Source organism: Lepeophtheirus salmonis, chromosome 7 (assembly GCF_016086655.4).
Source record: "Lepeophtheirus salmonis chromosome 7, UVic_Lsal_1.4, whole genome shotgun sequence".
Classification (NCBI taxonomy): Eukaryota; Metazoa; Arthropoda; class Copepoda; order Siphonostomatoida; family Caligidae; genus Lepeophtheirus; species Lepeophtheirus salmonis.
The window spans coordinates 8,896,924-8,921,555 of NC_052137.2; the positions used below are offsets into that span (position 1 = coordinate 8,896,924).

The 24,632-nt window shown below is 33.1% G+C and overlaps 1 protein-coding gene across 1 annotated transcript in view; it reads right to left on the minus strand.

The window, feature by feature from the left end:
- LOC121121645 (lachesin-like) overlaps nt 1-24,632 on the minus strand; it is a 182,184-nt gene that overhangs the window by 65,298 nt on the left and 92,254 nt on the right. The window contains exons 5-6 of the mRNA XM_071890015.1: nt 11,585-11,752; nt 11,396-11,524 (exon numbers count right to left, since the gene is read on the minus strand). Of these exons, the coding sequence (XP_071746116.1) occupies nt 11,396-11,524; nt 11,585-11,752 (297 nt within the window). The remainder of the gene's footprint in view (nt 1-11,395; nt 11,525-11,584; nt 11,753-24,632) is intronic.

The window sequence follows — 24,632 nt, forward strand, 5'->3', positions numbered from 1 at the left end:
AAAAAATGTATCCAATTGACGAATTCATTGTTCCAAATATATGAGAAAAGCACAAAGCCCTCCCTGGAATCTACGCAAGAAGCGACTACATAACAATTAGTCCAACTTTTGGACAATTGAGATGTTCATTCGCAAGGATAAAATGGTATTTGGGGCCTGTAAAGAGAGCTTTAAGGTAATAGCAATGCAGACTGAGATAGAAGTGACAATTTTGACGACTTCATCTGGCGGGACTGTTGGCACCCAAACTTCCTGGATCGGAATCAGGCGGATATTTTTTGAGTGGGGATGATTGTCCAACAAACCAATACCAAACACGGACTTATTAATCGGATCACGAAGGTCTTCCAGGATTTGCCATGGGCCCATATGGAGTAGGCCTACTTGCACTTTAGGCATCTTATAGAGACTGTAATTATGGTTGGAGGTAATTTTATTCAATAAAATAAAATATAATAAATCAAGCTTACAGAATCTTGTTTTAAATCTGATAACTAGTAGGAGAGCAAATTACGTTTGAACAAAATCCTTGTTGTTGCAAAAATAGCTTGCACACCCTGTATTCGCCAATAGTTAATGTTCATGAAGATTATTTAAATACATCTGAGTGGATGTATAAAACACTCATTTTTCTCAACCGTGTAATTAGACTAATGATAAATCATGTATAAACTATTCAAAGATGATTTATATACATTTGACGCTCTTATCTGCATTTTGGCCCTTCTTTGCTTTACCCCCGCCAATTTTTAGGTTCAACATATTCAGTAGTTATTAGAGTAATGGGAGGATTGAGTACGAGGGTTGAAGAAGAAAGAGAAGAAGAATAAGAGGAAAGGATGAATCCATTGGCACCATGATTTAAGAAGGGAAAAGTAAGTGGATATTCAAAAGTATATTATATCCATCTTGCCACCAAAGCTTTTTAGATTTTTTACAATCCGTTTTTCTCTATAAATATCCTCAAAAATCGAGTAAAATTTATTTTCAATATATTTACATTTATTCGAAGTGAAAGATTTTAAATTGACCATGCCAAAGATAGTGGACCCCTCAGTGCTCATTAAGTATCCCGGTGACGCTAATATTTGTGGTTAGGTCCCTGAAACGAAGTGTGTCCTAGAACAACATCAATGGTGTCCTAGGCACAAAAAGAATGTAGATTTAAACTAAAAATGAGGCAAATATACACCGAAGGTGCTCAACATCCTCCCATCTAATGATAACAGCGATGGCGTCTTCAATACTGACCTAGTGACGGCCTTGGTCTCTACCAATATCCCCCTTGCCAAGATTAACAGCAGGGAGTTGAAAGACTTCTTGGAGCAGTACTCTTAGAAGACGATTCCTGTCCTCACCAGATGATAATTCAATAGAACAAGGACCTGTTTTATTGAGAAATTTTAATTATATATTTGTTTTTCTACCAAAATACATCCTTTTTATTGCAGACTTATTTGCATTTTTGGCCTTTTTCTGCATTTTTATTTGGATATTTAGCTCTATTTTTATACATTATTTGCACATCACAAATAATGACTAATGATATAGCAATTTACTTGGCTCCTCCTTCAAATACGACACGTCCAAACAACTTTAAAATGAAGCACCTTTATTAATACTTGTTGCCAACTTAAAATAGAGATATTTGTTTTAAATTATAAATCTTTATAGGTATTGAACATTCACATGAAATGGCTGGAATACTACAATTAATTTTGTTATGGACCGACTAGGAACGATTATAATTATAATCAACAGACCCGGCTAAGCGTAAGTTAATTTATTTTCTACACTTTGTAAATAAGAATATTGAACGATGCAATAAAGTATTTCATACATAGGATATGTGGGCCTTTAATACAAAAGCGAGCTAGAAGTATTTTTCTCAAAAATTTAGTGTGGATGACATTTGTACTGTTCTACAAGATTTATACAAGAGATAAATTACAGTTGGTATGATTGACTTATTTGTCTAACTATCACATAATTTTGGGCCTTTTTCTGTTTCTGTTTTGGAGGAAAGGTTGTGTTATACAATACAGGTAACAACGTGGTATATCTGTTGTTTTCCCATCAATTTGAATATGAACCCTATAATTCTCTCTGAATTAAAAATAATTAATATAGATAATAATTGTGACATTAAATGTACATCAAAATTTCTCATTTTAGGATATATTTTACGCAAGTCTATATATATGCATGATTTCGCATCTGTGGCCCGTCAAGACCAAAGTAATTTAGATTCTGTGTTTTTTTCCAAATTAAATGTATTTAGGTATAAGATATTTGGGTCGTTTCCTGATTGCCTGCTCTAAAAAAGAAACAGAATATAGTGATATTTGTAAGATTGGGAACCACTGATGCTATTAGATTAAAAGCATCTGATTTCGGTTTAAAAAGGTTATTGTATGTAGATGTGAATATCTATTATATATTATCGGGAAATAGTTGGAAACAAATGTGCAAATTAATAAAGTGTGAGAAATAATTCAACAGAATGTACAGAATCATCCCTTATCCCCTTAGAATCTTAACTTTGGAAGAATCATTTGCTGTTTCCGGACTTGTACTTGAATTTGTTACGGACCAATTGTCGTGTCTTCTTCTTCTTCATTCTCCTTGTCGATGGATTCCTTATCGAACTTAATGACCACATTGGAGAGAGTAAGCCTCAAATGATTGTAGTTGAGGACCTTGAAGAAAGGTTTGATCTTGAAGCGTTTCTTTACCCTTTTCTTGCTAATACACTTTGAATCTTTGCATGGATAACAGTCCACACCATCGACGAGAGCATGTCAGAAAGGAATTCGCCATACAAATCATTTTTTCTCTCTCTGGGTTATTGTCTATTAAAAGTCATGCTGAACAACTGTTAATTTACTATAGGGTTTCTCCAAACATAATTATCACTTTCTTTCAAGTATCTTTTTAATGTATTATACACACATAAAGAGCCATATGGTAAAACTTAGATTAAATTGTACAAGAAACTCATGCTGTGTTGAAAACCATTTAACCCCAGATCAAGATTATGGGTAACTGATAGTAAAGCAAGATTGAGGGATCAAAATGAAAGGTAAATAATTTACCTACTTGGTAACTTTGGTTCTGCTCTTGACAACAAACAATAAAGTCATGTTGTAGTTCGTCAACATAAGAACTATCTTGAACAAAAAGAAGAAAATCCTAACTTATTATTATACATTATATATAAATACAGACAAATATTTTAGTGACATATTTGAGTCAGTTATAGTCTTTGTATTCAAATTTATGGGTTGTCTTAAAATACCTAAACATTTTGGTTATAATTTTTAACTTTTATTTGATTCAAAAGACTTATATAAAGCCCGATATGATACTTTTCATAAATAACATTCATTTATCATTCCAGTACAAGTTCATTAACTTAAAAATATTCTTCAACAAAAATGAAAGAAAAGAAAAAAATTGCAATTTTAATTTGTGGGTTGAGTTAATGTACCCATGAATTTCAGCTATACCGGCCCAACCGGTATTATTTACTCATCTCTATTATACCAATTTTGAGAGGTTAAGAGTTATTTTTTTACAATGTTCCGGTGAGCAATGTTGTAGAACACATAGTTAGCTGTCTATTGCTATGAAAAACATTGTCCTAGTCTCCACCATGAGCACACAGTATGAGAAGAGGATTGATATCGTAGCCTTACTCCGCGTGGTATTATCATATAAAGCCATCTGGGAGCCGACTGGAGTCCCGGGGAACACTATTTACAATGTTTCAGTGCGGTTGAAGGTCAGGGAGGATCTCAGACACTCTCCAGGAGCAGGCAGAGAACCCATCGTGTTTTTCAACCGTCTAAAGTCGGCTGCCAAGAGAACCCAAATTCCTCAAGAAGATCAACAAGACCCCATCAGCGGTGTCCAGGGCTCTAAAAAAAGGAAGATGTAAGTCTCTGCTGCATATTCTGACATAATGACAGAACAACAGATAAAAGTCCGTTTGGAGGATGTGAAAAAGATCCTGAACTAGATCAAGGGAAACTGTAAACTCATTGTGATCGTTTCTGATGAGAAGTATTTACTGCTAACCCTATCGTCAACAGGTAGAACAATCGTGTAATGATATTTGGGGATGTATCAGAGGAGAGACAATATGTATCTTCCACTAAACACCTTGCTTCAGTGATGTTAGGCCTGGTTGTATCCAAAGGGAAGGCCATAAATCCATTGTGGCTCCCTTTAGGATACATGCTGAACGCTTATGAGTACGTCAAAATTCTGGACACCAAAGTTATTCCATAGATCAAATCCATGGTTGGCAATTCTCGCAAGGTGTTCCAACAATATGGAACACCTGCCTAAAACATAAAGAAAACCCAAGAGTGGTTCAGGCCAAACATCTGCTTCTGGGCAAAGGAAGTCGTGGCCGCCGCAGAGCCAAGATCTCAAACACCTAGACTAATACATCAAGGCGCACATATAGTACAGGAGACGTCACAAGAGCAACCGCACCCCTAAAACCTCGGTCAACAAGGCTTGGGCCTCCATGAACACATCTAGAGAATCTGCAGCAGATTCCGCCACCTACTGGAGCTCACCATCCATTTTTATGGCCGGTATATTGATTAAAACATGTTCTTTTGGGTTACAATTAATAGTTCATAAACTTGTTATGTAATTCTTCAAGTGTCCTTGCATAGAATTCCATACTTTGTTTGTTAAAATGTGTAAATAATAACTGTTTCCCCGGAAGCTTACAACTTTTAATTGATCTAAGAGACTTGTATCTGCCCTAATGTGGTACCTTTCGGGCCTTTCAAATAAAAGATGCCAACTTCTTATGCTTTTATTGTGACGATCCATAGTGAGTACTTGAAGTGCAACTTGCAGTACATCTGTTTTCTGGGACATAGTGTATACAACTTTATTTATTGTTTTCTCTTAAAGAACATTGATATCGGCTTAGGAAAACATAAATCGTCTTCAGATTGAAATTACAAAAGGATTACGGTTTTCAATTTTTTAAATGTGTGTCCTTATTTAAGACTGAAGACTACAGTTCCTACCACTTCAGTCTTTGTGCGGTCCAGTTCAGTCCTAAAAACTTACAATGTTCTGTCCTTGTTGATGTCCCTCAACTTTATTTAATCAGTTTTACTACTGACAGTCCTAAGGATCGGTCCCAAACACCAATAGGAATGTACTTCAGACTGGCCTAAACTGGGCTGAATGAATAAGAATCAACACAACACTAATTGTCATCATTTTGCACATTAGAGATAAAGTGACGTTATTTGATTTCCAATGACTAACCTTACCCCAAGTACTTTACATTTATGTATTATTCAGTTAGGGACATGCAGGTTATATGTCCCCGATCGTCAAACTGTTTTTCTGGTTTGACATCTCTTTTTATAGGTAATAAAAACCAATACAAATGATTATCTCTTTGGTGAAGTACAATTTATAGATACAATTTAAGTGCCGAATTAAGGGAAGGCTCATAAACTATATATGTACCTAAATATCCATTATAACAAATGGGAGTGAATTTAAAGGCATTATCGATGTACATACTTCGGCTTTAATAATGATAACATATATATATAAATTCAATTAATTTTCAAAATATATTTGTAAAAAGCAATTGAAATGCTCAATCCTAGTTTGTTCATTTAATATTGTATATTTTCAATGCCTTACCTATAATTGATAATATTATATCTACTAGTGTTGAGACACGGTCCGAGACCGATTGTTTTTTTTTTTTTTTTTTTTTTTTTTTTTTTGGTCTTATGAGTTTTTCTTTTTACCCATATAGACTGTTTTTTTCTATATAGAATGCTGTCAGTGACCGTAGACCGATTTTATTAGTCTCCTTATATAGAGCGAGGTTTTTGGTCTCACTCAGCACTGCCTTCCCTCCATAATACAAAAATACACAGTCTAATTCAGTTATCCTACCCCGAACTCAAATAATTTTTGAGTTATAAAGGGGAAATTAAATTCAGCAAAAATGTCATGTTTAATTTTTTTTTAATTTTTTTTTTTTCTTAAATTTAAATAATTTATGTATCATTCTGTATTTTTGTAATTTCTTTCCAAAAAATGTCATGTTTAAAATTTTTTTATTACAAATTTATTTTTTTGTGGACAGCTATAAATTTTTTTCGAAATGTTTTTTCGAAAACATTTTATTACGGTTTTTGAAATTTTGTTCTTGAGTGAAAAAATTAAAAATGGAAATTTAGTTTTTGTTATTTTTTTTCAAAAAGTTTAATCTTTGAAATTTAGTTTTAAAATGGTTTTCGAAAAAATTCAATTTTTAGTTTTTTTGAAACAAATTGGTTTCCAGCTGTATTTTTTGGTATTCCATATAAATCAGGATTTTTGTAAATTAGTCATGCTGCTGAAAATTTTGTGTCCTCGCGTTGTATTAATCATATCAGAAAATTTACGTGTAAGAAAATATCAAAAGAAAATCAAGAGACTTAAAAAAAGAAAATGTATACGCATTTTTTTTTATGAGACCGGTCTCGACTGAACTTTTTCCGACAGAGAGAATAAGTTCAATCCAACAAAAATATAAGAGTCTCAGATTGATCCCTGATTTCCAAACCAAACCCAACACTTATATTTACCTATTAATGTATTTTTTAAATCATTTTTTAAAGAAGTGATAGATTATATCCTTCATCTGTCAAGATTTTTAGGAAGGTTTAATCATATCTTTGTATGATATGGGCCTTTCGTATAGGCATATACAATTACAATTATTTCAAGACTAGGTATATGAGATCCATCATTGATGCAAAAGTTATAATGGAGAGAGTCTATTTTGATATAATATATCTTATCATAATTGATGGAATAAAAAGAAATTGACTTCAAGAATCGTTATTAAAAGGCCATATGGGCATTTAAAAAGATGAAAACATAAGGTGCTATGCTTTTTGTTGACAAGGTATATAAGAAAATAAATGGGGCAGAGGGTATCTTACTAGATATTTATTAGCTCATCTACTTTAATGAGAGAAATCAAAGTAACCAGTTTTACGTGTTTTAACTAGCATGTCTGCTATATTGTATATAAAAAGATAATTTTGATACATTTGGAAGCCACATTAAATTTAAATAATTATTTATAATGAAAGCCTCCGTTCGGGATCACGATCTGTACAGGGTACCTGAATACCTTGCATATCTTTGCTAACTCGAGAGGATCTATCTCCTTCATTGTATTGATGATGGAGGCCTTCGAGGCTTCAACTGAGGCATAACTATTCTTGCAAGTGATCCTCAATACCTTGCTCCACATGTAAAAACTACAGGGATTTAGGTCCGGGCACTTGGCTGGCCAATGAAATGGAGATCCAATATCTGGCACATTTGGTACTAAGAGCTCTTGGACAATCTTGGCTTTATGAGCAGGTGAAGATTCTTTCTGGAATATTTATGCCTACCTATCAGTGACTTCATTCATCCATGGGAGGACCATGTCCTTGAGAACGTACTTGTAGACATCCTTCGTCACCTTGTGGTCTGTTGTGGAAGAAGTGAGGGTATAACTTATCCCTCCGTGCTGATGACCGCAGAGACCGTAACCAAAGCCTGATTATTTGTTTTCATGACTGGTTGGACAGATCCATCTACTGTTTTTGCAATGGCGTCAATGGTGAAGATTTTATCGTTCGAAAAAAAACCGCACGTAACTACCTTTGTTCTTCATTTGGTTAATAAGAATCTTCTCTTTGCTCATTCTGTCTGCCTTATTCGGCTTTGTTAGCAGATGCTTTGAGGCTCTGACCCCAGACAAGAAATGCATGCCAATCCTGAGTGCATTATTGATGCTCCCTTTGACCACGTTGCAGTCCTTGGCTAGCCTAGCAATTGTTGTGTCTGGATGCGTGTCAATTGATCGTTTAAAGCTAGTTATGAACCTTTTAGTTTGGATTTTATACGATTTTGTTGAATGAGCTACTATCTCAGTCTTTCCCTCCTCATCAAAGGCCTTAATCATGTCATAAACTGTGGGTTTTTGATATTTGAAGAAGGAAATTATCTACTGTCGTGCGGCGAGCTTCGATGATGGAAATTATCCTGATTATTTCCATGCTTGAACGACGAGATGCTCCAAAAATATGCTGTTAAATTCGCCAGCTAACACATTTACCATGTAACAAGTATTAAATATTTTATAACAAAAACTCTCCAATACTCATAATTGGCATTTAAAATTATTCTGGATTTACCTTGTCCCCACCGTATATAGTTCTTTGTGAAATTTAATCTCTTAATCCTTAAAATACCAAACATTTACCAGAGGTGAGAAAGATTTGATATACTACAAGCAGGGCTGCCAGTGAACTTTCCAACAAAACCCCACACTAAGTTATTTAAAACCCAAGATTTGAAAATAAATAGGCTGCTAGAATATTGTTATTATTTTTTATGTTCTTATCTAATTTCAAGAAACTTCTATATATATTGTCAAATGGTCGGTTGTAGATAAACGGTAAAGCCAATATTGATTATCAAGATCATTGGTTTCACATTTTTTCTTCAATTATCAATATTTTAGTGAGCCAACTCTCAATTGCCACCACAGCATTGGTTTTTGACTCATTCGATAATAACCAAGGCAGTTTTTAGTACGTAAATATACACTAGGCTTGCATTGATGAGTGTCTCAATGTTCGGTTCCGCTTTGGAAAAGAGGTAGGCCAAATCAAATTCAAGGTCAATTAGGATGTTTTGAGATTTAACATTTATCCGAACCATGCTTTAAAACGCCGACTCGCACAGGTACATTGAGAGAAATACAACAAGTAGTGTGAGTCCTGCTACAGAAACGTGAGGGTACGAACCATGTATAGTGGCCCAATGCCTTTGCAAATACAGCTTTTTTGCGTAGTCATGCATAAGGTACAGAAACGGGTTCTTAACGTCTTCTGCTACCTTCAGATGGTTGTCAATTCCAAAGTTGAATATCCATTCAACTTTGGAATTGACAACCATCTCCTTCATCTCGTTGTTCCATGTGAAGTCCGAAAAGTAGTCCTGAAACTCGTCCAGCAGCTATTCGAAGTTGATGATGGTTTCGTTTTTCAGAACATCGCTGATGCCAACAACAGACTTGCTGATTTGCAACAAATTTGGAAGAGCTGTTGCGTTGCGCACAGTCTCAAATTAGCCTCACTTTTTCTTGTGATTCACAAATGTTAACCTTAACATATAATATCATCACAGCACACACGTACTAAATAAAATAAATTTAAGAATATTTACACTTATGAGTAATAACTTAATAATGGGAGCTCTGTTACCCATCTGTTACACCAAGGAGTTCTTTTCTATAGAAATTTTTAACGCAACCGTGATTTCACTTTTACCCAAACTAGACATATTTTACCACATATATGCATTGTTTTTGTTATAAAAACAGACTTTAATTCCTTGTGATTTGAAGTTTCGTTGAAAAGTTTGAAAAACTGGTTAAAATTTTGAGGTTGTGGTACTCCTGTCTAGTCGGTCATTCCCCACTTGACAACTCCACAATTCCTCACCAGTGGGGAATTGATTTTTCGGTTCATAATAAAGTTTTGACCATAATAAAATATTTTTTGTGTTTTATTTCTACAATCCAAAAACTGCTTGTTTTGAATCACCCTTTACATGTAAATTGACAAATAATAGAATTTTAGATGGTGTTTAAATGCTGGGGGTCTGAGATACTTTAGGATCTAGTATTAACTATACGGAAGACAAATAGGCTGAAATGCTCTGACTGAAATTCAAAATTAAGCATGTTTACCTTTTGCTACACATAGTTCAGAAATTTTATTGTAGGTTTGGTTCTCCATTGCTAATGCTTTAGAAATTCCCCTTGCGCCGTAATGGGTTTAAACAACCACTTAAAAAAAGGTTTTTAAAGTGTTTGCAATCTAACACAGAAGATTGTATCGAATATCTAGTAAGAAATACACTCTAATAAAATAAATAGATCTAATAACATTGTCATTCTTCTTAATTAGCTTAATATATACGAGAAACCCAAGGGTATATACATTTTCTAAACTAAAACCCAAGGCCCCAAGATGATATGCAAAATCCAAGATCTGGAGGGAAACCCCAAGCACTGGCAGCCCTGACTACAAATCCCTGTCAAGGGTTATGTAGTGTTTTGTTGGTCCTAATTTATAACTTAGGACCGCAGTCCAGTCCATTCCTACTTGTCAGTCCTTACAAAAAGGAAAAATTGATGCCTCGATCCTTATTTGATTCAATTAACCGTCGATTTTCTTATGAAAAATTCAAAGGACTGCCAGTTCAAGAACATCCCAATGAACCAAAAGTCTTAAGGAACGAGAGGACCGGTCATAAGGCTAGACCGAATAAATAAGGATGGACGGACCACTAGTCTTGATTCTTTGGGTACAAGACCAATTCTTTGAATATTTTTATAAATTCTAGTTCAAGTCCTCAAAAAATAAAAAATGAATTATATCTAGTGACAAAATGGACTTCACATGGGATTCCAAGTCAAGGCACGTGTCTTACATATTGAGTGAAAGTCAAGTCTCAAGCCTTTGATTATGTGATCAAGTTAAGTTGCAAGTACAAGTCCCCACCTCCGGTATAAATTATTAACAGATTTGAATGGCGATTCTTAATTTGTTGTAGAAATTATAAAAAAAATTGAATGACTGTTCTTAATTTGTTCTCAAGTACATTCCTTGTTCCCAATGCGGTAACTACAGTTAGTAATCAGGCGGCCTTGCCCGCCCCAAAAGAAGCTTGTGTCGCTATTGAAATACAAATAAAGTAATAAATTTTATTATTTTAAAACTGCAGAATTTTATTTCATTAAAATCAAATACATAATTGCTGCAATTTTTAAAATACTAAAAGCGAATACTTTAATTTTTTTTTCATAATTTGAAATTTGCAAAATTTTTGAACGCAAATAACTCCAAGGAGAACAATGTTGGAAGGCTAATATTTATAGTATCAAAATTCTGAGTTATGCAATGATGTTAAACTTTGCAATTTATTCAATTCAAGTAATTGGAACCGGATTTATTTGGAAATACCAAACTTTATTAAGGTTTTTTCAGAATTGCCTATTAGTATTGACCTAATCTACTAATCATACACAATTATAAAATTAAATATTTTTCCAATGAAATTATGCATCTTTTTCTATTAAATGATTTCTTAACAATAATTAAAAAAAGGAAATATCTCCTAGTATTCAAATACAAAAGTTCAGAGTATGAAAAATGGGGACAGCATTTATATAATAAGATTTTTAGAAGAAAATTAAAGAACCTGCATTTCGTTAATGCCTACAGATAAAAAATGGGTCAAAACCCTGTGGTATTTTAAGAGCTCTACTACTCACAATTGACATTCAGAAAGACTCTGACACTGACAGCAGGAGGAACTGAGTTTTGAGCGATGCACATGAATACTCCCATGTCCTTTCGACGTATCCGTTGAAGAAGAAGTCTCTCTCCGAAGAATCGGTCCACTGAAATATGAATAAAAAGGATTAACCTGTATTAGAACTATTTAATGAAAGGTGTCTTACATCGTTTCTTCATACGACCATCACGGATAGTAAATGACTCTCCATCCTCTCTTCGCCACATGATTGTCGGTTCGGGAGTCCCTGTTGCTCGACAGTTGAGTGTAGTATTTTGATTCTCCGTTACAGTAATGTCAGAGCTTGTCTCTTCGAATAATATGTCGGGAGGCACTGAAAGAAATATGTACATCATTTAAGGAGTCGGGAATTAAAATGTAAGGGCTTAATATAATTTTGTTCATGGGTTTTGGAATAAGAAGGCAGAAGAGGCATTCACCCCAATTCAAAAATCCCCTAGTTTATCATCAAAATAAATTTTTATGTGATCAGTAGGGATGGGCAAAACGTATATAAATATAACAGTTTTGAGATTAGAAAAAGTAAAACGGGTTTTTTCTTTCATTTTTTAATGAATTGTCAGAATGTTAATATATCTCTCTGAATGAGGAATTACCAACTACTTGTAGCATATTTTTAAAGCATAAAAAATTATAACATAACAACGGATGTACCCGGCATTGCCAAAAGTTATTAGGCGTCGACGAACATACAAATCTTCCTTTAATAATTTTGAACATAACTACCTAACAAATCTTTGATATTATTCTCCGTTTTTAATGAGTACTCATATTCCTCAAGAACAATTAAAAAAATAACAGCTTGAGAAAACAAAAAAAAAAAAAAGATTTAATGACCAAAGGAGTACTTTTGCTCATTTTTTAAAATTTTATATAAAGTACTTTTTTCTTTTTCTTATTTAATATGAGATCAACTAAATGCCTGTGAAGTTTAATTCTTTTTTATACAGTGCTCCCTGTGTATGTAACATCTTCTACTGTATTGGCATATACTATACATGAGGGAGCACTATCTACAGTTTATCTTCTGACTATGATCATATATACAGACATTTACACATACAGATACACTTTGCTTTATTATTTAGATAATGGCGCTAGTACTCGATATTGCCCAGAGTAACTAAGCATCGGCTAAAAGACAAATTTTACTTCAATAATATAGAAGGTAAATCTCCAAGACATCCTCAGGTCTGTCTTGGAGATTTTTTAGTGAGCACACTCATACAAAACTACTCAATAGTTATATCAAGAATGAAAGAATACAGATAAGATGTTTTGTGTTTAAAATTTTGATATGTTGGTGTTATGTATTTGTGACTTCTTTCATACCTTCTCATCTTTTAGTTTTTGTTATTATTTAATATATGTATAAAGTACTATCCTCATTATTATTCTTATAATTAGCCCTGCATGGTGTATGTTTGTAAGAGTAGTAATGATTATGTATTAATAAGGATATATACGTGTTTCTATTAAATTACATCATTGCCTTATTCCTCCAACTCTCTTCTCTCCTCATTCCACTCAGTTCTTTTATTTAATAGTATGTGCCTCTTCAACCTCATCAAGACCCAACAGTTGGGCTGACTGATGAGTACTTAAACCTTGAGAGTGCTCACTAATAAAAACATACAAAATGCATTTAACTCTCCAGCGTTTATATATTTAATACAAATATTATTATGGACTGAAAATGCACTTAAATTGATAGACCTGAATTAAGACCATTGTTAATATGAACTGCCTGTTGTATAATTTTTTTTTTTTTTCGGGGGGGAAGGCAGTAAAGGAATTACTGTTATAAAGAAGAATTTTTTTAAAAGTTACTATCTTCCCTTATTTTTTTTTAGTATGGTTAGACAATAAATAAAATTATGATATATTTTTTAATTAATGCATGCGACATAAGATTTTTGTAAAATACTTGTAGAATTTAATGTATGTAAAGTACTACTTATCTCTAGTATAAGTAAGCGTGACCCTTATGTACTTGTCAGAGCAGTATTGAGTATGAACATACCTGTAGATCCGATGTGTTTTTTAGCTGACCCGTTAATTTAATTTGTAATTAGTAGTATAAAGAACTAATTTTATTTTTCTTAGCAGTTGTCATTATTATTTAATTCTTGAGTGGAGAAAATTCTTTCCTAAATCGATTCAATTATACTCAAAACTGATTTGAACGTGCGTGTGTGCCCATAAAAGACAGAGCATAACCCTGAGAATTTGTTGATGAGTTATAATTGTAAGTCCTTCGAGTAGAATAGGGGGATTAAAATCGGAAATAATTCTAGCAAATGTCCTATTTATAAACTTTTTTCATTCCTCTCTTGTCAGAGCTGATTGTAGCTGATCTAATAGAACGTCATGAGCTTTATTCTTTCTCTTTTCAAACACATTCTTCAAATTGTTAGGGTTACCATGTTGATTTTCGGGTTTTTTTACATGCCCATTCCACACTGGATTAAGGCCTTTGAGTATGAATTAAATAAGAATATATATGTGTTCCTTAAAAGTCTATCTTGTATTATTACTCCCCGTCTTCTCCTCGTTTCTCTCGGTTGTCCTGGATTCCTCCTAAAATTAGTTTGTGTCTATCAACCTCGTTAAGACATAACATTATCAAATTAAATATTTACAGGCCTCTACACCTTATGCAAAATTATACACTTTTTTTTATGAATATCCTCAATCCACAACTCACAAAAGAATTTGTTTACCTCAATCTATAGTTTTTTTACTTTATTATCATAACATAAAAAACAGTGATATGAGGGGAATATACCGCACTATACAAGGAGTCAGAATAATATGACCGAAATCCAAAAATATGTTGGTAAAAATGTGGTCCCATATTTTTCCGTGCCCTAATAATTACTTCAGCATTAGTTGGCTAAGCTTGATTTTATTATGCTAGTTCATAGTTATAATTAAACAAAAGAGTAATTACGGGGTGCAGCGAAAAAATCTATGCACTTATTTTTTGTAAATGCAGTAAAATTGTTCCGGTTAAATACTCAAAATAAAGAAAAAACTCAATCTTTTTAATTGTCTTAAAAACCGGGAAAATGCCATCGGAACGTGACCAACGAATTCCGGCCCGCGCACTTTTGGATGCTAGCAAGAAAGCAACGAAGATTTCAAAGCAGTTGGGAATCTCCAACATGAACCCAGACATGAACGTGGTATTCCAGCAGGATGGTGGGCCTACACACACGTCCAAAAAGGCCCAGAAGTGGTTGGAGGACTACTTGCCTTTCTGGCCAAATAAAATATGACCCCCTACCCACTAGATGCCAACTCATTGACTTCATTTTTGGGATTCATGTTGATTCCAAGGCCTGCACCGTCTGTCACCCAAATATCAACAACTTTAAGGACACCTTCAACCAGTTCTAGGATGGCATGTCTGAGGACTACATCTGCATCTTCCATGGCCAACCTAAGCCATAATTGCTACCAAGGAGGCTACATCAATGACTAGGGTAGCCAAGACATCATATTAGTCATTTTTACTTTATTGACATACCCCATTACAACTGGTTGCTGAAATACATCTTGATAAAGTTCTAGATGAAAGTGTAAAGATTTGTTCGCCGCACCTAGTACAAAGTGTTTTTGAGATTCATTATGAAAAGAGTAATCATAAACGCAAAAAAACTATGCACACATTTTGAGCTCCCAAGATAATGTCTCCTTCAATTATGATGCAGTTTATGACGTCAGTGAAGAAGCTCTATATACTTTTGTTAATTGGGATGAATATTCAGGGAGCTTGCGTGAAGTATATACATGGATTACACAAAGAAAGGATTGGAAGAAGAGAAAATAGACATTAGTCCTCATAATGTTCCCTTTTTTATAGCTTAATATGCTTAGTGCTTTGATTGTATTATGAATGGATATGTTAATACAGTGGTTATTAAAGTTGGGGTTGCTACCCCTGTGAAGTTCCAGTACACAACTAAGAGGTTACAAAAAGTAAATGCAGACCGCGGCTACACATGGAGGAGGAGGATTTCCAATCATCCATCACATTAAGACCTCAATTTGTTTATATGCTTATTTGCATATTCATTGCTTGGAGCTGTCATGTTATATGTTTTTAAGTTTCAATTTTGACTTTATTTACCAAAAAAAAAAGAGAATTAAATGGATTTAAGTTATTTCAAGTAGTACACATATTGCTGATTAAATGTTAATAGTATATTTTGTCGTTGTATTTATTCCTTATATTTTTCAATATAAAAAGAATCAAAATCTTTCTTTTTGATGAATAAAGTGAAATAACGTTTATTATTTGCCACAGGGTTGATCTTAAAAGGGTTGATATGACCTTTAAGTCATCTATTTGCATAATATGCCCTCCAAATTTTATATTAATCTCTCAATGAATGGGAGTTGTTTCACACAGAAAATTTTGAATTTTGTTAGAATGTCAAATCATTTTATTATTGTACATTGCGTTATGCCAAAAAAATCATCCGGTTTATCAAGAAATGGACAATATATTACGTTCACTTAAGTTCCATCAAATAGATAAAGGCTATTCAAAAAGTTAGGGCAGATTACGCTTATCCTTAAAATATGTCTAATGTTAAATTCCTTAAAAAGTATGTGAGGTGAGTGCATGAATGTAAATATTGCTTTGATTAAATTCAAACGTCACAGTTTATCTTTTGCATCAAGTAGTATTTAATGTAGGATGTTGAGCCTTTTTTATTCTTAAAACCATTTGCTGGAGTTTAAACAATATTATTTGGAAGTTTATTCATTTAATGCACTATGTTAATAAGCAAATCGTACCATTTTTCGTAGTAAGATTTAAATCAACTTCATGAAATAGAACATTTCAATAGGACTAGGAGCATTATTTAATTATAATTATACCAAATATTATCAACCATTTTTTTTCAAAATGTCCTCCTTCATCGACCACCATAGCTTCTAGTCTGGGCCTGATAGCGTTGCACAAGTTTAGGACGTAGTCATTTGACATATCAGCCACTCTTTCTCAACGGAGGGCTTCAGGAATCAACATGGAAGGGGGGGGGGTTACAAGTTGGGAGGCCATAAATCGGTTAAGTTTTTCTTGCACCAAGCTTGAGTTTATGATTCGACGGACATAATAAAAAGTCCCAAGCTCTTGACTTCATTCCTGATAGTACCCTCGCTGTCGTGGATGTCCTTGGGCGACACCTTTTTTTCTGGTGACTGGCAAGGTTTCAATTTTAAAGGCCTCGAAGGTCAAGAAGTGTGCTGTGACAGTCTTACTGTGTCCTCAACTTCACGTCTTTCTGGTGTGGCTCTCACCACTGTTAATGCTCCTTCTGACATTACGGACACTCCCAACAGAGCAATTCATAATGTCCACAATCTTCTATAAGCAAAGTGATGAGCACGGAGAAGATTTCTGGTCAGTGTCTTTTTTTCTCCATTGTCATTGTATGCTGACGTATTGTAACCAATAATTCAAAGCATGAAAGCTGATCAATTTGGAAAAAAAATCGTTTTAACAACCCAACATCGATTATAAGTAATAATGTCTGTATGGAGCTCTAATTGGCAAGGTACGATTGGATTATTCACGCATGGGTAAAAATATCAACTTTGAGCCCGAAAGATGGCGTCTCCTCCAATTAATATTCAATATATGACTCAGAGAAAACAGTCTATATATATTTCGTTGCTTTTGTATGAATATTTTTGTGAGGTTATGTGAATTATAAAGTAGTAATCCCTCAAATTATCTACTCCAGTCTTCCTTGTACATATTTAAGAATTTTGCAAATGACAAGTTATCTTGGAAAACATTACTTTGCGTAATTACTACCCTTACCCACACAAACACATGGATACAATGAAATTACACATGCATAAAATTCAATTGAAATGGATTAAAGAAACTTGTAAATGCATAGACAAGTTCTCACGAACTTGGCCCTGGTAAAGAAAAGAAGAAGAAGTGAAAATGAAGTATTCACAAAATGTCAGCATTCACAAAAAAAACCCTGTGAATATAAGTACATAATTTGCACCCTTAGTTTTTTACATGAATATTACATATATTAGAGTAATTATTATTTATGTAATTAAATAATATGGCACGTAGAAGAATTACAAATATAGTTGGCTTCACTTTAAACGTGGGGGGTTACCACATCTATCATACATGTACGTCTAAAGGCAGTTCATTCTTAAAAACTAACATTAAAGTTAGCCAAAATCTTCAATATAGACTTAGTAAGTTTTAGATAGACTAAAAAATATATAGAACGTTTTCACTGACATCATTAATATCATTATAAAGGAAGGAAACCCCATCTTTGGGGCTCAAATCTTCATTCACCTCAACAAACAACAGTAATGCTGGCAAAAAGGTAACGGATTGCAGATCTTCTCCACGCTCATCACTCCGTAAAAGAGGTCGTGGACATTGTGAATTGCTCTGTTGAGCTAGTCCGTAACGGCATGAGGCTCTTTAACGGCGATGCCAGCCTCTCCAAGAAGTAGAAGACAAAACAAAATTGTAACTAAAAACTTATTTACCGGTGTGGCCTTTAAAATTGAAACCTCCCAAACAAATGGAAAGATGGTGTTGGCCAAAGACTTCAAAGTCAGCGAGGTGACTATCAAGAATGCAGTTAAGAGAATTGGCCTATTCATATGTTCGTGTAACCAATACAAGGAAAACCTTATCAATTCCTGGTTTCCATACGTGTGACCCCCCTCACCACCAGACTTTAGAATATGGGGCATCGTGGAGAGCAAGGCCTTTAAAGTCATCCACCACATTGTTGATTCCTTGAAAGGTTCCGTAGAGAAGGATGGGCTGATATATATAATGACTTCGTCGGCCGAATGAGGATATTTTGAGAAATAATGGTTGATATTATTTGGTATAATTATAAAATAAAAATATTCTTTCTACCATGTACATATTAAAGTTGGTTTATATCTGATTATAAAAAATGGTACGATTTTACTTAAGCACAAAGTATACATATAACATGAACAAATTTCAAATAAATCTTGATTAAACTCCATCAAATGGATTTAGGAATAAAATAAAAACAACTCAACGCCTGCATTGAATACTACTTCTTGCCAATTATATTTTATTTGAATCAAAGAAATATTCACTTAGATGAACCCACCTCTATTATGTAATTTAAGGGATTCTTATTTAGAGGTTTCTTCGTATTTGAAGGAAAGGTCTTATCGGCCCAAACTTTCAGATGACCGTTATATATTTATCTCTCCCTGATAAAAGCTTTTGGCTAATTTTCCTGTGAGATGGAAATAATATATTGATTCATTTTGTTGAACACTAACACGCAGTAAAAAAAAACGAATCGATCATCTCACAAAAACATTATTTTGCATTGTTTATATCAAATTTAAATGAAATTAGTTTAAAAAGAATCAGATATCCTTGATTATTTGGTGATTTATCTGACCACTTTCCATAGTACTCGCCATTGAACTGAGTAATTAGGCTTCGGGGAACAGACAATCTTTGCATTAATAATATAACTAGAAAATATAATCCAATAAATCTTAAGTGTAGCTATACGTTTTTTCATAAGCACACTCACACACAGTTACTCAATACATAGATATTTTCTCCTGAAGAATGAATCAGTAATGATAATAGCTTGAGAAAATTAAATATCATCATTGCTCAGATTACAAAGCACAATGAAAATTTTTACTCTACAAACCAGTGATGGGACGGTTAATGGGAATCGGAGAATCGGGTGTTTTTTCTGGAATCGGCATCGGGAAAATAATGTTTAATCTTGCCCTTCTGATTCTGATTTATTACAGGTATTTAGCTACTTATTAGCTTACTAAGTTATGAAAAAAATAGCCCTCTTGTACAAGAAAAAATAAAGGAAATTTTCCTTTTTACCATAAAATTTAAATTTTAAATTTGTTTGAAAACAGCTTGGGATTTTTTAAATTTTTTTCCAGAAAATTTAACATTCACATTTGTTTCAAATTTATTATTGATATTCTGTGAATAGCTGTAGATTTGGTAATTTTTTTCCCAAAATATTTATTTTTGTGAATAGCTGCAAATTTTTGAATTTTTTTTCCAAAAAAAATATTTTTTGGAGAATAGCCACAGGTTTTTGTATTTTTTTTTGCAAAATGTCGTAAATTTTTGAAAAATTTATAAGGACAAAATGGTATATTTGAAATTTTTTTACAAAAAAACTTAATTTTTGGAATGTTTTTCCACACAAAATTTACTTTTTCAAAAAAAAAAAATCTCAAACACCCCCTCATATATTTTTTGGGACGCCGCTGATAGAAAAGTAGTTTTTTTTAAATAATTATTTAAAATATTAAAGAGTGAGAATCTTTACTAGAATCGCATCGGAATTGGCATCAGGATTTTTTTGGAATCGTTCTATCACTACTAAAAATGCTTAGGATTTACCAAGGTTAATAAAAATACAAGTTTATACCATCACACATGGAAGGCTAATTTTGATTTCCACCACCCTTTTAATATTGGCGTCATAGTAGATGAGTGGTTGGTTGTTTTGTCAAAATCTGTCTTTTTTACCCAGTAGTCGGTACGATACATCAAATTAAAAATACTAGCAAACCCAATAACATCATGGGCTAACCTTGTTTTTTTATCAAACTTGCCTCTTTCTAGTATTAGCTAAAATCTTTAAAATGGCTTTGTTGAGTTTTGGAAGAACTTAAATTGGAAACAAAACTTTTTTGTGTATTCCTGAAATTTTAAATGGACACCTTTAATCTGTTTCATTCCAAAAATAGTGATAATTCTAATCAAGAACTACTTCTTGCTTTAACATAAATACATAAATGCAAATAAAATATACATTTCTTTATTACCCTTTCGCAATTCTTAGTAGTAAAAGCGGGGAATAAGAAAAGAAATATCCATAAACATAAAAATATTCCTATTTTGATATTAAATTTGCAATTTTCAGTAATTCCTTGGTGTACTAATGTTCAGAACTACGTGCTTTCAAATTGATTTACGAGTGATTTGTGGCAAGTTTCATACCGGGTGTAAATAAAATTATGAACCTTTCTAAAAATACAGTTTTGAATACGTGTTGTTGATTTAATGTTAAAGTTCTGATTACTTTTGAGTAGCTTATATTCGAAGCCTTTGATTGATGTATATGTTGAAAAAACAAATCTTTATACGTTGCGATGGAGGCAACAAGAGCCATCAGGCCATTTTGAACTTTTGGACAAGAATCTTGGCCCCTCAAAGACCAGATATGAATCCTCTGGATTGCTCCATTTTTGTGGCAAATTGAGAAGATGGCCTGTAAAGTCCGCCAACCAAATATTGATGCCCTGAAGACATCCGTTCACCAGCAGTGGAGGGTCATGAGAAGGGAATACGGTGCGATGTGTGCAAGAGGTTCTGGAGGCCGTTGGAGGATCTCACTTAGGCTGATGGTGGTCAGATTCATTATTAGTGTGTATTGTTTTAGTAAAAAATATTATTTTATCAAACTTTCAATGTACAACATCATCTTGATCAATTGACTACTTAGAGGCAGGTCTCAGTACTTTTTCTACATCCGCTACTTTATAAACATTAGACTGTCCTGATATACTAATAATTACTAATTACCACTTCACATGTGTACTGGTTAGTCAGACATGATTAAATTAATTTATTGATATAAATAAATAGAAGAACTTTATAAGTTATTCTTTAGATCCCAATTCATTCCTGAACAGAGTCATTATAAATGAATATTGCTTATGATAATCATAATTAATAATGTAATCAAAGTTTGTCTGTCTGTTTGCTTCATTAATTCCCTGAAAATTACATATAATTGATAATAAGCGTGTGTAGGTATAGCTCAGCGCGTCATATTAAAAATAAAATAAAAGGGGACTAGATGTAAAAAATTATGAATATGACTTTTGCTCAGCAACGTGCGTGTATAGCTAAAGCTCAACACGTCAAATTAAAAATCAAATAAAATTGAGAACATATGCCTCAGACTTATAACCTGAAGAATTTTTTAGCGGGCGAATTTTGTTGTTGTTGGGTTTTGAACAATATTTTTGTTTAATTTTATCTAGTTCTTATAATTATTCTTTTACTCTTAAAGAATGAACATCTAAATATTGAGTAACTACGTGCTGGTGTTGTGTCAATACTTATTTTTTGGGTACAATTCAGTCTAAGAATGAATCCTATTAGTCCTTAAGACTTGACAGTCTTTTGAAATATCAGTACTGGAACTGAGTGGCTTCATCAAGAACTGAACTTTATAAGTTTTAGGACTGATATGCTCGGAGGAAATGGCCCGAAACAAGACTTAAGTGGACGGGACTACAGTCCTAAATTAGGACAGACACAACACTATGTGTATGCGTGTGTATGAAAAACGAAGAGTTTCACTGTTTTATTGATATAGATAGGTACTATTAAGATTAATTGATATTGCTGGGATGTCACAAATCAATGAGTACCCCTGAAAAATGATTAAAAACAACGTGCACAATATTTGTAATGATACACCATGGCATGCCTAATATAAAAGTACAATTTTTGAATCATAAGATTATATTTGGGACGTTTCAAGAGGCTTAAAAATGTTTACATTCGACTCAAAATTCCCCCAAAAAATGTATTTAAATTTGCCTGTACCACACCAAAAATAGTCTGAGAGACTTCAAACCTAGCGTTTCAATTGCCCCCAGCAGAACAAGTATTTTTGCAGGGAAAAATACTATTAATCCTGAAACAAGACAGTCGGATGAAAAGAGTATAGAGGCAAATTTGTCCAAAATACTATGCTTAAAATTTAGGCTTTTATAAATTCAATATATGTTTTTAATTTACATATAAATGAATCGATATGTAATGCCTTCACTCAATGTGGCCGGATTTAGCCTCTATCACAGCCTCGATGCCTGGAGGTGCAATAGAGGATGTGGATGCTCTCATCGTGATAAGCTCCCCACCCCTTCACAAAGCTGGCCTTGATGGACTTGAGAAAACTAAGCAGCTTATCGAAACATTTTACATGCAATCTTCAAACAAAATTACTGGAAAAACTGTCGTCTGTACGCGGTACATAATGTGGTATTAGTTCACAAGACAAACACGGTACGACTAATCTTAGAGGACATAAAATAACATTTGAAATAATTTCTGTACTTGGTTGACAAAATGGGATTTTATTTTTCTACGAAATACATTAAATATCAATAGCAGGCTTTTAAATTGGTATGATGAATTACCTTCAATCAATTTTTTAATGAATTATTAGGTATTTTTTTATTTTTTTACTCCAAATCTCCTTGAGATTTGCAATGGTTTTAAACGTAATTTGGGTTTGTCTCTTTTCATTTCATTATTTTGACCATGAAGATTAATGATCCCAAAATAATTCCGGCATCAATATAAATGCATACAAAGATATGTTGTACTAATGATCCATGCAAATTAAAAATGATGTATATAAGTATATGGGGGATCCGTCAACATAAAATCAATCTAGACCAAAAAGATAGAATACCATTTTTTTTTTCATAAATACATACAACCCAATATTTTAATGACATATTTGAGGTAATTATATGCTTTATATTCTAATTTCTGGGTTGATGTTAGATAGCCTAGAGTTTTAGATCTAGTATATAATCTTTATTTGATTTAAGATACTTAAATAAGCTCCAATATGGTCTTTCAAATAAAATTAATAAATTTATTATTATTTTATTGTGACGATCAATTTTGGCTAATTTAAGTTTACATAGTGAACAGAACTTATAAGTTCCATTTCAAACAAATTTGGATATAAGCAATTTGTTGAACAAAAGTTTTACATCTGGCGTAACGTTCCAAATGTTTGATTGCTCACTCAAGGATTTAAATAGGAAACCAGCCTACATAGCATCTTGCATACTTGTTTACGTTGCAAGGAATGATGGTAGAGCTCATGTACATCTTAGTCAATTAATTTGTCCATCTACTCCACTTCTAGCTAACACATGGCTAGTAAAATATTATAACAATATATAATAGCATTTAACTTTTTTTAGCCTGAGGTACTAATTGGTACGTATATGTGCTATTTGGGAAAAATATTTAGTTCACCAATTGGTAAACAATTATATGTTCAATTTCTGGAAAGAGTGAATAAATTTTGATTTCTTATTTATTTCCCAGATACAAAATAAATCATGCTAAAAACATTTTTTTTATTTGTCAGAAAATAATTTGGCCCTTGTAATGTTAAAAAGCACTTTATATTTATCTGTTTTCTTTTCCCAAGAATGAAAAAATATTGATAACAGCATTGGAAAATAGAAAAAAACCCGGTTTAGATTGCAACTACACTAAGCCTTGCGCTCGTCTAATGTTATATTTTTTACAAGCATAATCATACATTCATTAATGGACTAGAAACATAAGATATGACTTGTGAATAGTTTTGGTTCATATCAAATAAAAAAACCTTGAAACTTTGTACAGTACCAGCTCTCGATCGACCCATCTGTTTAATCAACGTTCCTTCATTAAACAACATGGTTTTTCATTATATAAAAACAAATTACACGCCTACACGTCACACAAGTTTTTCAGGGACCAAAAAGTGAATAAAGTACCATCCCTTATACCACATACGTACGTGCACATGTGTAGACCACCCAAGGGGTAGTAGGTTATGTTTTTAACTTTGCCTATGGGATATTCAACTAGAGATTATATAATAATTTATCTATAATTGAGTATAAAATCAGAGTATGTATGTAAATGGTAGTTCTTTTAAACGTTCGCAATTTTCTCTGGCCTCATCCCATCCCCTACAAACAACTTTTAATACAAACACGTAGTGTTGTGTCATTTCTTATTTAGGACTTAAGACTGGAGTCCGTCCAGTTCAGTTCAATCTTCGTCCAGTCCAGTTCTTTACTAAAAATGTATAAAGTTTCGTCCCTGATGACATCAGAACTTTATTTTCTTAAGCAGTTCCAGTACTGGCAGTCCGTTTGGACAGATAATTACACATTATGGTTTCCATCGACGATATACCTCCTTCTTCTTCTTTGAATCAAGGAACAAAAAATTTGTGCACTTTTGAATATCTTGTCTAATTTAAATGCTATAATAGATAACAAGTTACTGGCTAAATCGATCGGGTACACAACTAAATTAG